Source organism: Paramisgurnus dabryanus, chromosome 24 (genome assembly GCF_030506205.2).
Source record: "Paramisgurnus dabryanus chromosome 24, PD_genome_1.1, whole genome shotgun sequence".
In the NCBI taxonomy this organism is placed as follows: domain Eukaryota; kingdom Metazoa; phylum Chordata; class Actinopteri; order Cypriniformes; family Cobitidae; genus Paramisgurnus; species Paramisgurnus dabryanus.
Window position 1 is genome coordinate 26,215,157 of NC_133360.1, and position 13,157 is coordinate 26,228,313.

A 13,157-nucleotide genomic window follows, 5' to 3' on the forward strand; every position below is an offset into this window, starting at 1 on the left:
CGAACACAAGTTTATCCATTTTAATTTTATTTATCATTTATTTGATCATAAACATCTGAGCAAATTTGGTCTTTTTGGAAAGGCATTTAGAAACAACATGATTGCGCCCCCTGCAGGTTGTGGACAGATTTTTCACACATTTTAGAATAATAATAGTAATATTTTCAAAACTGTAAAATAATAATACAAATATATATTTGGCCATTATGTTCAGCTTCTTGAGGTCTCCGAGACGCTTTTAAAAACGTTGAAAATAGGACCTCCTTCAACAATGATTTAAAAGCGTCGACAATTTCTAAAATACTGTACATTTTTATTTATAATATATTATTAGAAAATAAAAACATTTCTTAAAGTGATCCTAAATATTTGACGATAATGTGTGCTCAAATTTTCTTAGGAACTAAAATAACAGATCTTGATTATTTGGATCTCTGGCCGCTTCTCAAACGGAAGGCTGCATCTTTTGGAGAAAGGCTGCATACGTCATAAAGTACGTCATGTTATTTCAAAACAATTATTTAAAATTTTTTAAAAATTTACTATTATTCTTAGTTAATCGTAAATTGTTGTAATATGCTCATGACTTGCTAATGTAATTCTAAGTTAACGGAAATAAACCAGACTTGATGACGTATGCAGCCTGCATGCGACCATATGCATGCCATATGATGCATGCGACCTCCGGAGGATGCAGCCTTCCGGTTGAGAAACGTCATCTAAATGTGAAAACATCAAGCAGCAGAATTAAATATAGAGTAAATTTTTTTCTAGTCACATAATAATCAATTTAAATATAAATCGCTTGCATATAAAAATATGGTATAAACCAGAGAGTAGGCTACATATGTTTGACAGATGAAGTAATCGTATGATGAAGGCGGGCTCACTGTGGTCATGGCTACCGGACCCTGTGCAAGAACGATAAGAAGAAATGCACGGCCCTTGTTTATAACCAAGACGTGCATTTGAAAAACAACAAACATATTTGATTTACCATACACGTCATTTCCTAAACAGTCGTAGCTTTAGTTAAATCGAGCTATGGATGTGCAGGTTACAGGCACTGCACCGCAAACAAGCACCCCGCATCATGCAGCAGAAAATGCACCAAAGAAGAAATCACGAACGAGACGGGGCAAAAGAGGAAAACGACGGAGGGGCAAGAAGGCAAACGAACCTCCTCCGTTTTTACCACCTGAGGTAAATACAGTAGATAACGTACTGTATGTGAAGAATGATGCTAACCGTTAGCTGACGGACATCATTAAATATTTGCACATGAACTCAGCAGACAGACGGTAAATAACACAACTGTATGTCTGACAGTGTCCAATTTATACATATTATATGTTAATATAACGCTGTAATATAACAGTGCGTTATTACAAGATGATCCGACCATATGACGTACTGTAAACAAAATTACCATGGTAACTAGCTAGCCAAAACTGCGTTGCTACTCTAAAATAATTAAATACTATATAAATATAGTATTTTATCCCGCTATACATATATAGTCAATAATAAAATACCATATAAAGCTTTTAAAATGTGTTGTCATTACTACCATTGTAGAAGTAACATGAAAAATATATTTGTTATGATTTACTATAGTAAACTGTAGTAAATGCTATCATATTTTTTAACTACACTATTGCAAATATTATACTATAATATTTATGCCATGCTGTAGTATAATTAGTATAATACATGCACTATAGTATATACTCAAGTGTATACTACAGCACAGTATTTTATGTGGGTCATAGTTTTCATAAAACAACGTGACATGTTAGTAATGCCATGTTTTGGTACGGTATTATTGAAGTATCTTGTACGATATAAATAACATGGTAAGTGAATATTGTAATCACGCAGTGCAATGGTATTTACCATGTATCGTCACAGATATTTTTTATTAGATTTTACAGATACAGATAACCAAGTTACAGATAACCGATTAATCGACCGATAGTTTTGAAAATGGATACTGAATAAAAACAAATATATGTCAAAGTAAAACATTGCTGAAATGTATTACAAAAGTAATAAAACAACAGTACTGAACCATGAAAATGTGCTAAATGAAAGAAATAAAAATATATTAATTATATTAATAATGATTATATTATATTATATTATAAGTATTATATTAAATATATTATGTTAATATTTATTGAAGTAAATATTTCTGTGAAATACTCTCACTGGTAAAATTGAAATTACATAAATGTTTATTATATGTGTAGTCTTGTACTTTATTTGCTTCAATCAAAATAAAAATGAAAAAAATCATTTATTTATCCCTTACTTTGTTATATTGTCACTGACTGATCTGTGGGTATGATAAATAAACTTAAAAATTATTTTAGTACAGTATATGATTATATTCCAGTTTTGTTCACATTTTCCAGATTTTAAGGGTAATAAATTGTACATTAATTTATTTATTGTATATAACTAATAATGGGATAAGGAGAGATGTCTGTTGTGCTTTGCGTCATCTCTGCATGTTGCCTTTATGCTTTTATTTACAGTGAGGACCAGTGTGTTTTTATCCTAAAATGTATGGGTTACTTGCTACTTGTACAGTTTTAGTTCAATTGAATACTTATGGCCGGTGTAAGAATTATGTGCAAACACTCACTGTTGTTACAGGTTGTCAAAAAAATCTCTTTCAAAGCATTTTAAAGTCTATTTTTTACATATCTTTTTATCTTTTAGGCTGAAGAGGGAAACATTGAATACAAGGTACACAAATGACACCATTACAATATCAAGTAATGTCAGCTGAAGATATGCTGATTTTAATGTGTTATCTGACATCACTCTGTCCCAGTTGAAGCTGGTTAACCCGACCCAGTATCGGTTCGAGCACCTGGCAACACAGTTAAAATGGCGACTCCAGGAGGGCCGGGGTGAGGCTGTGTATCAGATCGGGGTGGAGGATAATGGTCTGCTGGTTGGACTGACAGAAGAAGATATGAAAGCATCACTAAAGACCCTTCGCAGGATGGCCGAGAAGTATGTCGCTAAAACAAAACCGTGTGACATCTAATACATTTTGTGTCAGATATGGCTTTTATGTTTCGTCTGTGACTTTGAGCAGGGTTGGAGCTGATATCACGCTCCTGAGAGAAAGGGAAGTCGACTGCGACCATGCCCGACGGAAAATCGCAGAAGTTCTCGTGCGAAAGGTTCCCGATGATCAACAGGTTAGCTAGTGATGTCATCACAGTAAGATCCATTTCATCAACTTGCTGCTGTAATTTTAGTTATTGGAGACTTTGTGATGTTAGATTATTTAACTCCACCTGTTCTGTAAATCATGTTTTCTGAATAAAAAAATTTAAATAACGTGAGAAAAAAAGTCTCCAAAGTGTGGTCAAGTGATATTTAGGTCACATAAATATTAAGGCCATATGATTTCGTGTTGCAGAAAAATCCCTTATATTTTATTTGCGAATATTAGATTGTTGCCTTGGTATTCTTAAAGGAAAACACCACCGTTTTTCAATATTTTACTATGTTCTTACCTCAGTTTAGACAAATTAATACATACCTATCTTTATTTAATGCATGCACTTAATCTTTGTACAATGCGTTGTTAATGTGTTAGCATTTAGCCTAGCCCCATTCATTCCTTAGGATCCAAACAGGGATGAATTTAGAAGCCACCAAACACTTCCATGTTTTCCCTATTTAAAGACTGTTACATGAGTAGTTACACGAATAAATATGAGGTCACAAGATAATCGACAGTGCTCGAAAAAAGTCCTTTGTTATTGAAAGTTACTAAGGGGACTATTTTCGGGTGCTGCGTAAAATCATTGCGCCTTCTGCAGCCATGTTACAGCAGCAAAGTCCTTGATTATTACGCCAGAATGAGAGTATAGTTCCTAGCTATATTGGACTAGAAAATCACAACTTTTAATTTTCTGTCGGTCATAGTACACGATGTAACTACAGAAGAGTCAAGTTTAAAATAGGAAAAATATCGAAACTCTTTGGTTATTTTTTTAGCGTGATGCTAATGGTCTAATCAGATTCAATGGATTATGCTAAGCTATGCTAAAAGTGGTAGCACCAGCCTCCGCTGAATGGATTCCAAAACGGTAAAAATCGAATGTTTAACTCAAGGGGAGCTGGAAAATTAGCATATTTTCAAAAAAGTGGACTGTCCCTTTAAGAACACGTGTGCTCAAACTAGGACATTTTTTTCCCTTTTTCAAAATCGTATACATCCACATTTGTCATCGACCCTCTTATGATTGTATTATAAATTGATTGCGTTTGTAGTTCCTGGACCTTCGTGTAGCTGTTCTGGGTAACGTGGACTCAGGGAAGTCGACTCTGCTGGGTGTGTTGACTCAGGGAGAGCTGGATAACGGTCGAGGCAGGGCGAGACTCAACCTCTTCAGACACCTGCACGAGATTCAAACCGGTCGTACATCCAGCATCAGTTTCGAGATCCTTGGATTCAATAGCAAAGGCGAGGTGAGTGAATCATTTAATCTTTTAGCAGCATCAAAGTTTGATATCAATCATTGATTTCAATCTTCAACATGATCTTACTCAATCAATATTAAAGATATCAAGGTTATATTTTCACAGAAAGCTCTTTATATTATGTAGGATGATTTTATGGAAAGCAGTAAATGACTAAAGCTGGGGTTTTGACAGACTGGATCACATATTTTAGCACTTTTCTGAAAAGTGATTGTGTATTTCTCATCGATTCAGGTTGTAAACTACAGCGATTCCCGTACGGCTGAGGAAATCTGTGAGAGTTCATCTAAGATGATCACATTTATTGATCTGGCCGGTCATTATAAGTATCTGAAAACCACCATATTTGGCCTGACAAGCTACTGCCCAGACTTTGCCATGCTGGTGGTGGGAGCCAACACAGGCATTGGTTAGTTCAATTAACATTCATTCAATTCATTAACACCATTAAAAAAAATCTATCGATCTGCCTGCCTACCTGTCTTTCTCTCTCTCTCTCTCTTTGTATGTCCATCCGTCCATCTATCAGTCATCTATTGTATCTGTCTAAATCTTTATTTGTCTGTCTATCTGTCTGTCTGCCTACCTGTCTGTCTGTCCGTCCATCCATCCATCTATCTGTCATCTACTGTATCTGTCTGCCTCTGTCTCTCTGTATGTCCATCTGTTTGTCCTTCCATCTATCAGTCATCTACTGTATCTGTCTCTCTCTTTGTCTGTCTGCCTACCTGTCTGTCTATTTGTCTGTCTGCCTACCTTATTTTCTCTCCATCCGTACAGTATCTGCCTGTCCGTCCATCCATCCGTTTGTCCATATCTGTCTGTCTATATCTGTCTCTTTGTCTATCTGTCTGTCTGTATCTGTTTGTCTATGTATGTCTGTCTATCTGTTTGTCTATGTCTGTCTGTCTGTCTGTATCTGTCAATCTATCTGTCTGTCTTTATCTGTATGTCTGTCTATATCTATCTATCTATCTATCTATCTATCTATCTATCTATCTATCTATCTATCTATCTATCTATCTATCTATCTATCTATCTATGCTGTCTGTCTGTCTATCTATGCTGTCTGTCTGTCTATCTATTTGTTATGTATCTGTCTGTCTGTCTATCCATCCATCTATCTGTCATCTACTCTGTCTTTCTGTCTATCTATATGTATATATATCTATATTTCTATATCTCTGTGTCTCTATCCATCCATCCGTCTATCCGCCTGTCTGTCTGTCTGTATCTGTCTGTCTGTCTGTATCTGTTTGTCTATGTCTGTCTGTATCTGTCAATCTATCTATCTATCTGTCTGTCTTTATCTGTATGTCTGTCTATATCTGTCTGTCTGTTTGTATCTGTCAATCTATCTATCTATCTGTCTGTCTTTATCTGTATGTCTTTCTATATCTGTCTGTCTGTTTGTATCTGTCAATCTATCTATCTATCTGTCTGTCTATCTGTCTGTCTTTATCTGTATGTCTGTCTATATCTGTCTGTCTGTTTGTATCTGTCAATCTATCTATCTATCTATCTATCTATCTATCTATCTATCTATCTATCTATCTATCTATCTATCTATCTATCTATCTATCTATCTATCTATCTATCTATCTATCTATCTATCTGTCAATCTATCTGTCTATCTATCTATCTGTCTATCTATCTATCTGTCTATCTATCTACGCTGTCTGTCTGTCTATCTATTTGTTATGTATCTGTTTGTCTGTCTGTCTATCTATCTGTCTGTCTATCCATCCATCCATCTATCTGTCATCTACTCTGTCTTTTTGTCTATCTATATGTATATATGTCTATCTATATGTGTATATTTCTATATGTCTGTGTCTCTATCCATCCATCCATCCATCTACTCTGTCCGTTTATCTATCTTTCATTTACTTTGTCTGTCTATCTATATGTGTCTGTTTGTCTATATGTCTGTGTCTCTATCCGTCCATCCATCTGCCTGCCTACCTGTCTGTCTGTCCATCTATTTGTCTCTATGTATCTACTTGTCTATATGTCTGTCTCTATATCTATCTATCCATCCTTCCATCTTACCTACCTGTCCATCCATCCATCTTCCTATCTTTTTGATGACCTTAAAATGATTGTAGTCTCACACTGTCAAACTTTCTCTCAGCTGGCACAACGAGGGAGCATCTGGGTCTGGCCATGGCCCTAAAGGTGCCCATATTCATCGTAGTGAGTAAAGTGGACCTGTGTGGCAAAAGCACGGTGGAGAAAACCGTCCGTCAGCTGGAGAGGGTTCTCAAGCAACCCGGCTGCAACAAGGTCCCCATGGTGGTGGCCAACCCTGACGATGCGGTCACCGCCGCACAACAATTTACACAATCTTCCAGGTACATGTGCAACTGTAATAGGAAAACATCACACAACCCACAATTTTGTTGTGCATATTATTATAGTTTGTGTAACGACGCATCTCTGTCTCCACAGTGTGACGCCCATCTTCACCCTCTCCAGTGTTTCCGGAGAGAACCTGGACCTTCTGAAGGTCTTCTTCAATATTTTGCCGCCTCTGAGCAACAGCAAAGAGCAGGAGGAGCTCATGCAACAGCTCACCGAATTCCAGGTACACACAAATACAATACACACACGTTTTGATCCTAGATGGCATTTTAATGTGCAAGTGATGCTTTTCTACAGGTGGATGAGATTTACAGTGTTCCTGATGTTGGGACCGTAGTTGGTGGGACACTATACAGGTACTGTACGTCCTGACATACTGTACAAATTTAATTTGGTGTTTTTCAAGAAGTAACGTCTTTTTTGCTGTTAATTATTTTTATATCCATAGCGGTGTGTGTCGTGAAGGTGATCGGTTAGTCGTGGGCCCTACCGATGATGGGAAGTTCTTAAGGTTGAAGGTGTGCAGCATTCACAGAAATCGCTCTGGGTGCCGCGTGCTAAGAGCCGGACAGGCCGCCACGCTCGCGCTGGGGAACTTCGATCGCTCATTACTGCGAAAGGTCTGATGGTGAAACTGGACAACTATATGCAAAGACAACTATAATTTTTTTTATTGATGCAATAAAGACTGGAAAACAGCATTGCAATTGTGTTTGTGTTTTAGGGCATGGTGATGGTAAGTCCTAAGATGAACCCTACCATCTGCTGGCAGTTTGAGGCCGCCATCGTTCTCCTGTTCCATGCCAAGACGTTCCGGCGTGGTTTCCAGGTCACGGTGCACGTGGGAAATGTGAGGCAGACCGCCACGGTGGAGTGCCTGCTTGGCAAGGTGCGTTTTTTTTTAATCACACTGCTTTTGTTTATATTTACACTTCATAAAATAAATGAATGAATGTTTCAAATCGTTGCTTCTAGGAGGAGCTGCGGACGGGAGAAAGAGCAGTGGTGTGTTTCAGATTCCTAAAGCATCCCGAATATCTGCGTGTAGGAGCCAAGCTGCTCTTCAGAGAGGGCGTGACCAAAGGCATCGGGCACGTGACCCACCTTCTGCCCTCCACTCAGAACCACGTGCCCGACCAGAACCGTAACCAGAACCGCAGTTAGATACAGGAAGTGACATCATAAGTCTTTCCTTCACGCAGTAATTTCCTATGCTAGTTATATTGTGCACCTTTCTTTTCCACGCACATGCTATTTTATTCATAGTAAATTGCAGATATACCCGTGATATTTTAACACGTGTGTGTGTTTTCCAACTTAAGAAAGATGATGATCTTGAGTAGGCAAGCTATGGTTTAAGCGAGGTACCTGAAGCAGATTTTTACAGGAACGATGATTCGTCCAGTATAGATATGAGAATGTAATCATAACACCATCGTATTTGAAATAGTATAGTTGTCTAATTTAGCTGTACATTTCCACAGATCCTTAGCAGTATTATATGCGACGTTACCCAAGCGAATCTCGGGCTTACTTTATAAAATGCTGCCTAGAAAAGGTACTAATTTGATGAAAAGCGTGAATGTATGCATAGAAAACGCGCGTACGCCTCACTTTCAGACGTGAAATCTATAAATCACAAATGAGCTTGAAATTGTGCGCACCAAATAAAGCACCTGGCAATGTTTAAATCCGTTGTAAGTAGCAAAAAAGACGTATATTTCCAAAAACCTGCAGCAATCGGACAAGCAAAAGTGTCTGATGTGGCGCTACGGATTTTCCACGTCAAAGTTTTTTTAAATTTGGACTTTGCCGTGTGCAAAGTTGCCGTATGCACATTTTACCATCAAATCTGTGCGTATGCACGCTTTTTAAATGAGGCCCCTTGTGTGCCCTTCAAACTGTGCATTTTTATTTTTATTTTAGATATCAATAAGCGAGGTAAGAAGCAAGAATGTAGGAACTTTGTTGGAGTAGACATGCCATCTTAAATTTGATGCAAACATTAAGGTTTTTGGGGGTGGAGGTAGTTGTGTAGAAAGTTGATCCTTAAAGGGGACATTTCAAGAATTTTTTTAAATCTCAAATAAATCCTTGGGTCTCCAGAGTATGTGAAGTTTTAGCTCAAAATACCATATAGATAATTTTTTATTGCATATTAAAATTGCCACTTTGTAGGTGTGAGCAAAAACGTGCTGTCCTTTAAAATGCAAATGAGAAAATAACATGCAAACATAATATCCATGATCGCCATAATAGTGGTTTGTTAAAATTGAAACTCAATTGTGCAGTTAATTATTTCTCTCTCTCTCTGCACTAAATGGCAGTGCTGTGGTTGTATAGTGCAGATTAAGGGGCGGTATTATTATAAGGAGATCCCCTTCTGACATCACAAGGGGAGCCAAATTTAAATGAGCCATTTTTTACATGCTTGCAGAGATGGTTTACCAAAACTAAGTTACTGGGTTGATCTTTCACACATTTTCTAGGTTGATAGAAGCACTGGGGAAACAGATGATATGTCCCCTTTAAGTTGACGAAATATTGAAAATACATAGTTTCCTAAAGTCACTGGATAGACAACAAAAATTTGGAAATGACATACAAGCTACACTGCAAAAAAAAACATTTTTTTGATGACTTAGTATTTTTGTGTTTTTGGAGTAAAAATATCTAAAAATTAATTAATCTTAAATTAAGATGCCTTTTCTTGATGAGCAAAACGACCCAAGAAAATAAGTCTCGTTTTTAGAACAAAAATATCAAATTTAAGTGATTTTGTGCAAAAAAATCTGCCAATGGGGTAAGCAAATTTTTCTTGAATTTAGTGTTTAGGAAAAATTTTCAAGATATTTTTGCTTACCCCATTGGCAGATTTTTTTTTTTTGCTTGTTTTATGCACAAAATCACTTAAATTTCATATTTTTTGCTATTTTTTTTTTTGCTCATCATCTTAATTTAAGATTGTAGATTTTTACTGAAAAAAAGACAAAAATACTAAGATTTTTTTTCATGAAAAACATTTTTTGCAGTGTAATAACAGCATGATTTTATGTTGACGATAAATGAGCAGAACTAATTTCTGCGAAATTACAAAGATTCGCTTTAAATTGCATCAGTTCACCTACGAATCGTTTCTTGCACAATTTACAATTTTTTTTCGTACGTTTCCTTTTCATAAATGACGACCATTAAACAAGTCTCTTTAGCGCCTCTCTTTCTTTATCATTTGCGTAAAGCATGTTTTTTAAGCGATGGAATATCGCCCCCTGTCTTAAGGACGGATTAGTTCACAGAGCTTTAGGATTTTAGGACCAGCGAGGCACTTAGTATTCATTATTTCGAGTACAATGTGCCTAATAACAAAATTCTCATCAACGGCAAAAAGCTAAAACTTTTAAAGGTGCAGTGTGTAAATTTTAGCGGCATCTAGTGGTGAGGTGCTGGTGAATTGCAACCAATGGCTCAGTCCACTGCTTACCCCTCGTTTTTTAATCACATAGAGAAGCTACGGTAGCCGCCACCGGACAAACATGTCATCGGAGACAACTTAGTAAAAAAAAGTTTGTCCATTAAGGGTTTCTGTAAAAAACATGGCGGCACAAAATGGCGACTTTCATGTAAGGGGACCCCTTGGTGTATGTAGATAAAAACGTCTCATTCTAAGGTAATAAACACATAACGGTTCATTATGAAAGGTCTTTATACACTCCTGATAATATAGTTTTGTATATTATTTTGCGTTTCTGTCAAAAGATCCTTTTAAAAATTACACACTGTACCTTTAAGGAAGTATTACATTTATTTAGCTTACAGGGTTTGACAGAAACCATAAGGCAGCTTTGTGCGATCAGCATCCGTCGTGAGATTCTACGCATGCAGAACAGTTTCATTCACCCATGTGCTCCATTTTGAGATATTGTGCAATTATTAAAAAAATAATGAATGTACTGAATCTAAACGTACCAATGTGACAGATGTGCGAAGCCTGTTTTATTCACCAGCCAAGTATAGTAAGCATTTGGGCCTCATTCACAAGCTAAATAAATTCAGGTAACCATTGTTGCATAAAAATGAATATAAATGTATGCAAGTTACACCAAAATTTGTGCTTAGGTTTAATTTATGAAGCCCTAACAGTTATTGGTCAACAGTGCATGTTGTGCTTACACAAATACAAATTAATATTGTCTGTGCAACTGGTTGGCTGTATTAATGTTGGGATATATCTTTATTTCTTTCATAAACCTTCTGAAAAAACAAATGCTTCACAAAAGTAAAGCCTGCAAACAGGATTGGATATCTGTTGCTTTGGTGTATTAGTAATAAAGATTTAATGTTTTACTGTGGAAACGTTTTTAATCGGTAGTTTGTTGTAATTTGTTTAAAACCTGAAGAGAAGTCAAAAATAAAGTAAAGAGTTTGACTCAAGGTTTTTATTACGATAAATGAAATGTATTTGAATAAATTGTTAATTGTTCACAGAACACACCGTCGTAGCGTAGCAGCAAGCACCGTAAGAACTGGTTTACGTAACATGGCATTATGAATAAAATAAAGAAAATATGATATAAAATCTGCAAAAAAAAAATAAAAATTATGCACAAATAAGTGTTTAAATCGGTCTAAAAGATAAACAATTGCAAATCACTAAATGACTGAAATCCTTCATATGAGACATAATACTCTTCAATGGATATTTACCATCAAATAAAATCTCCTTTACCTTCAAACATACATGCGTATATGTGCAACTAACTTCAGGCTACCGTTTCTACAAAGGTTTAAACCTTACATGTATAACATTCTGCTATGAAACTTCATATTTTTCATAATGCATTCCTCTTCGGCTCTATGGGACGTTCATTGAAATGAAGGACTAAATGTTGATGTTGAGATTTTATGCAAGGCTCCTCTGTCGAGGTTTGATTCTTGGGTACAGCTAAAAAAACAACAACCAAGCATTAACGGTCTAAATTGATAAATACATATAAACAAATATGAAAGCTTAAAAGACAGTTCCTTACCCCGAGCATGTTACGTGGTATATAGCCCTCATTGTCGCTGCATCTTACCCACCACCACTCCGTCTCTTCATTGTCTTCTCTTCGTAGGACTGTCAGACAGTCTCCCTCTTTAAAGGACAACTCATCTGGATTTTCAGCGTCGTAGTCCCACAAGGCATAAACAACACCCCTGTTCATTATGCCCATCTTCTCCTGTACACCTGTGAAAGACCATTCTTAATTAAATAAAAGCACAAACACATTTCTTTTCTCTACAATTGAACAAACGCTTCTTAAAGTAAGCAAGTAAAATAGTGGTTGACCGATATGGGATATTTACCAATATTATTTTGTTGCACACCAGAGTGTTATTGTGTGTAACACAAAATAACGTCATGTTAAAAAGTGAATAATGTTTGGTCATTTTACTGTCTGTCAGACTTTGTACATCTGAGTGTCTTTATATTACAAACAACAAATTCAAGTTTAGCCAATTGAAAAGATTTATCGACTGATGCCAATAAAAATATCAGCCACTGCAATATATCGGCCAATCACTGGAAGAACTACGGTTAAAAGATGGCGGTGTCTCATATGACCTTGTTATTTGTACACGCTGTGACTATACAAATCACAACATATAAATAGGAAAATGTTGGCTTCATTTTGTCCAGAGGTGGACTCTACTATATTTAGTATTTAAGTTACAGAGTGTTTGTCTTGGGAAAATTTTTACTTTACTTTACTAAATGCTTTGGAATGTATGTTTTCCAAACAAAAAAACCCAAATAAAATACAAATACTTGAAAATGTACTTTTATGTATTAAGTAAAAATGTGCTAAGCTAGGCTAGCGGTGGGGGCGTCAGACAGAGTTATGGGACGCATGGATATGAAAAAGGTATGTATGGACTTATCTAACTTTGGGGGATACAGTGATTTAGCTAAAGTCCCAAAAAGTCGGAGTGATCCTTTAAACCTGTCATTTATCTTGCTCGCATTTAAACAAAAGCAGAAAGACCATTCCCTCAGAAAATCAGGACAGAAGCGGTCAAAAGTGGACAAAAAAGACGGATTAAAACACCAGGTGTAAACGTGAATGTGTCTCTCTTGTCCACTTTTGATCTGACCAAAATGCATCTTAACTCTTTCCCCGCCATTGACGAGTTATCTCGACAATTAAGAGAAAACATTTCCCTGCCAATGACGCTTTCCTGACAAGTTTTTACAGTAATCTATAATTCTGCTATTATCCACTAGATGGCACTGTTAACCA

The 13,157-nt window shown here is 36.4% G+C and overlaps 2 protein-coding genes across 2 annotated transcripts in view; one reads left to right on the forward strand and one right to left on the reverse strand.

Moving 5' to 3' along the window:
- The first annotated feature begins 854 nt into the window (after nucleotides 1-854).
- On the forward strand, nucleotides 855-11,302 carry gtpbp2b (GTP binding protein 2b). Its single transcript, XM_065259679.2, has 12 exons — nucleotides 855-1,203; nucleotides 2,728-2,754; nucleotides 2,843-3,027; nucleotides 3,113-3,218; nucleotides 4,303-4,500; nucleotides 4,747-4,921; nucleotides 6,647-6,866; nucleotides 6,964-7,099; nucleotides 7,174-7,232; nucleotides 7,325-7,496; nucleotides 7,601-7,765; nucleotides 7,852-11,302. Exons 1-12 carry the CDS (start codon nucleotides 1,045-1,047, stop codon nucleotides 8,038-8,040), a joined length of 1,791 nt encoding a protein of 596 aa, XP_065115751.1. The 5' UTR covers nucleotides 855-1,044; the 3' UTR covers nucleotides 8,041-11,302.
- tp53bp2b (tumor protein p53 binding protein, 2b) overlaps nucleotides 9,183-13,157 on the reverse strand; it is a 32,736-nt gene continuing 28,761 nt past the window's right edge. Inside the window, exons 17-18 of the mRNA XM_065259678.2 lie at nucleotides 11,904-12,103; nucleotides 9,183-11,818 (exon numbers count right to left, since the gene is read on the reverse strand). Of these exons, the coding sequence (XP_065115750.1) occupies nucleotides 11,777-11,818; nucleotides 11,904-12,103 (242 nt within the window). The 3' untranslated portion in view covers nucleotides 9,183-11,776. The remainder of the gene's footprint in view (nucleotides 11,819-11,903; nucleotides 12,104-13,157) is intronic.

Coding starts and splice junctions, on each gene's coding strand:
- gtpbp2b (XM_065259679.2), top strand. CDS start 1,045: ATGGATGTGCAGGTTACAGGCACTGCACCGCAAACAAGCACCCCGCAT. Junction 7,100..7,173: donor AACAGCTCACCGAATTCCAG/GTACACACAAAT, acceptor GCTTTTCTACAG/GTGGATGAGATTTACAGTGT. Junction 7,766..7,851: donor TGGAGTGCCTGCTTGGCAAG/GTGCGTTTTTTT, acceptor CGTTGCTTCTAG/GAGGAGCTGCGGACGGGAGA.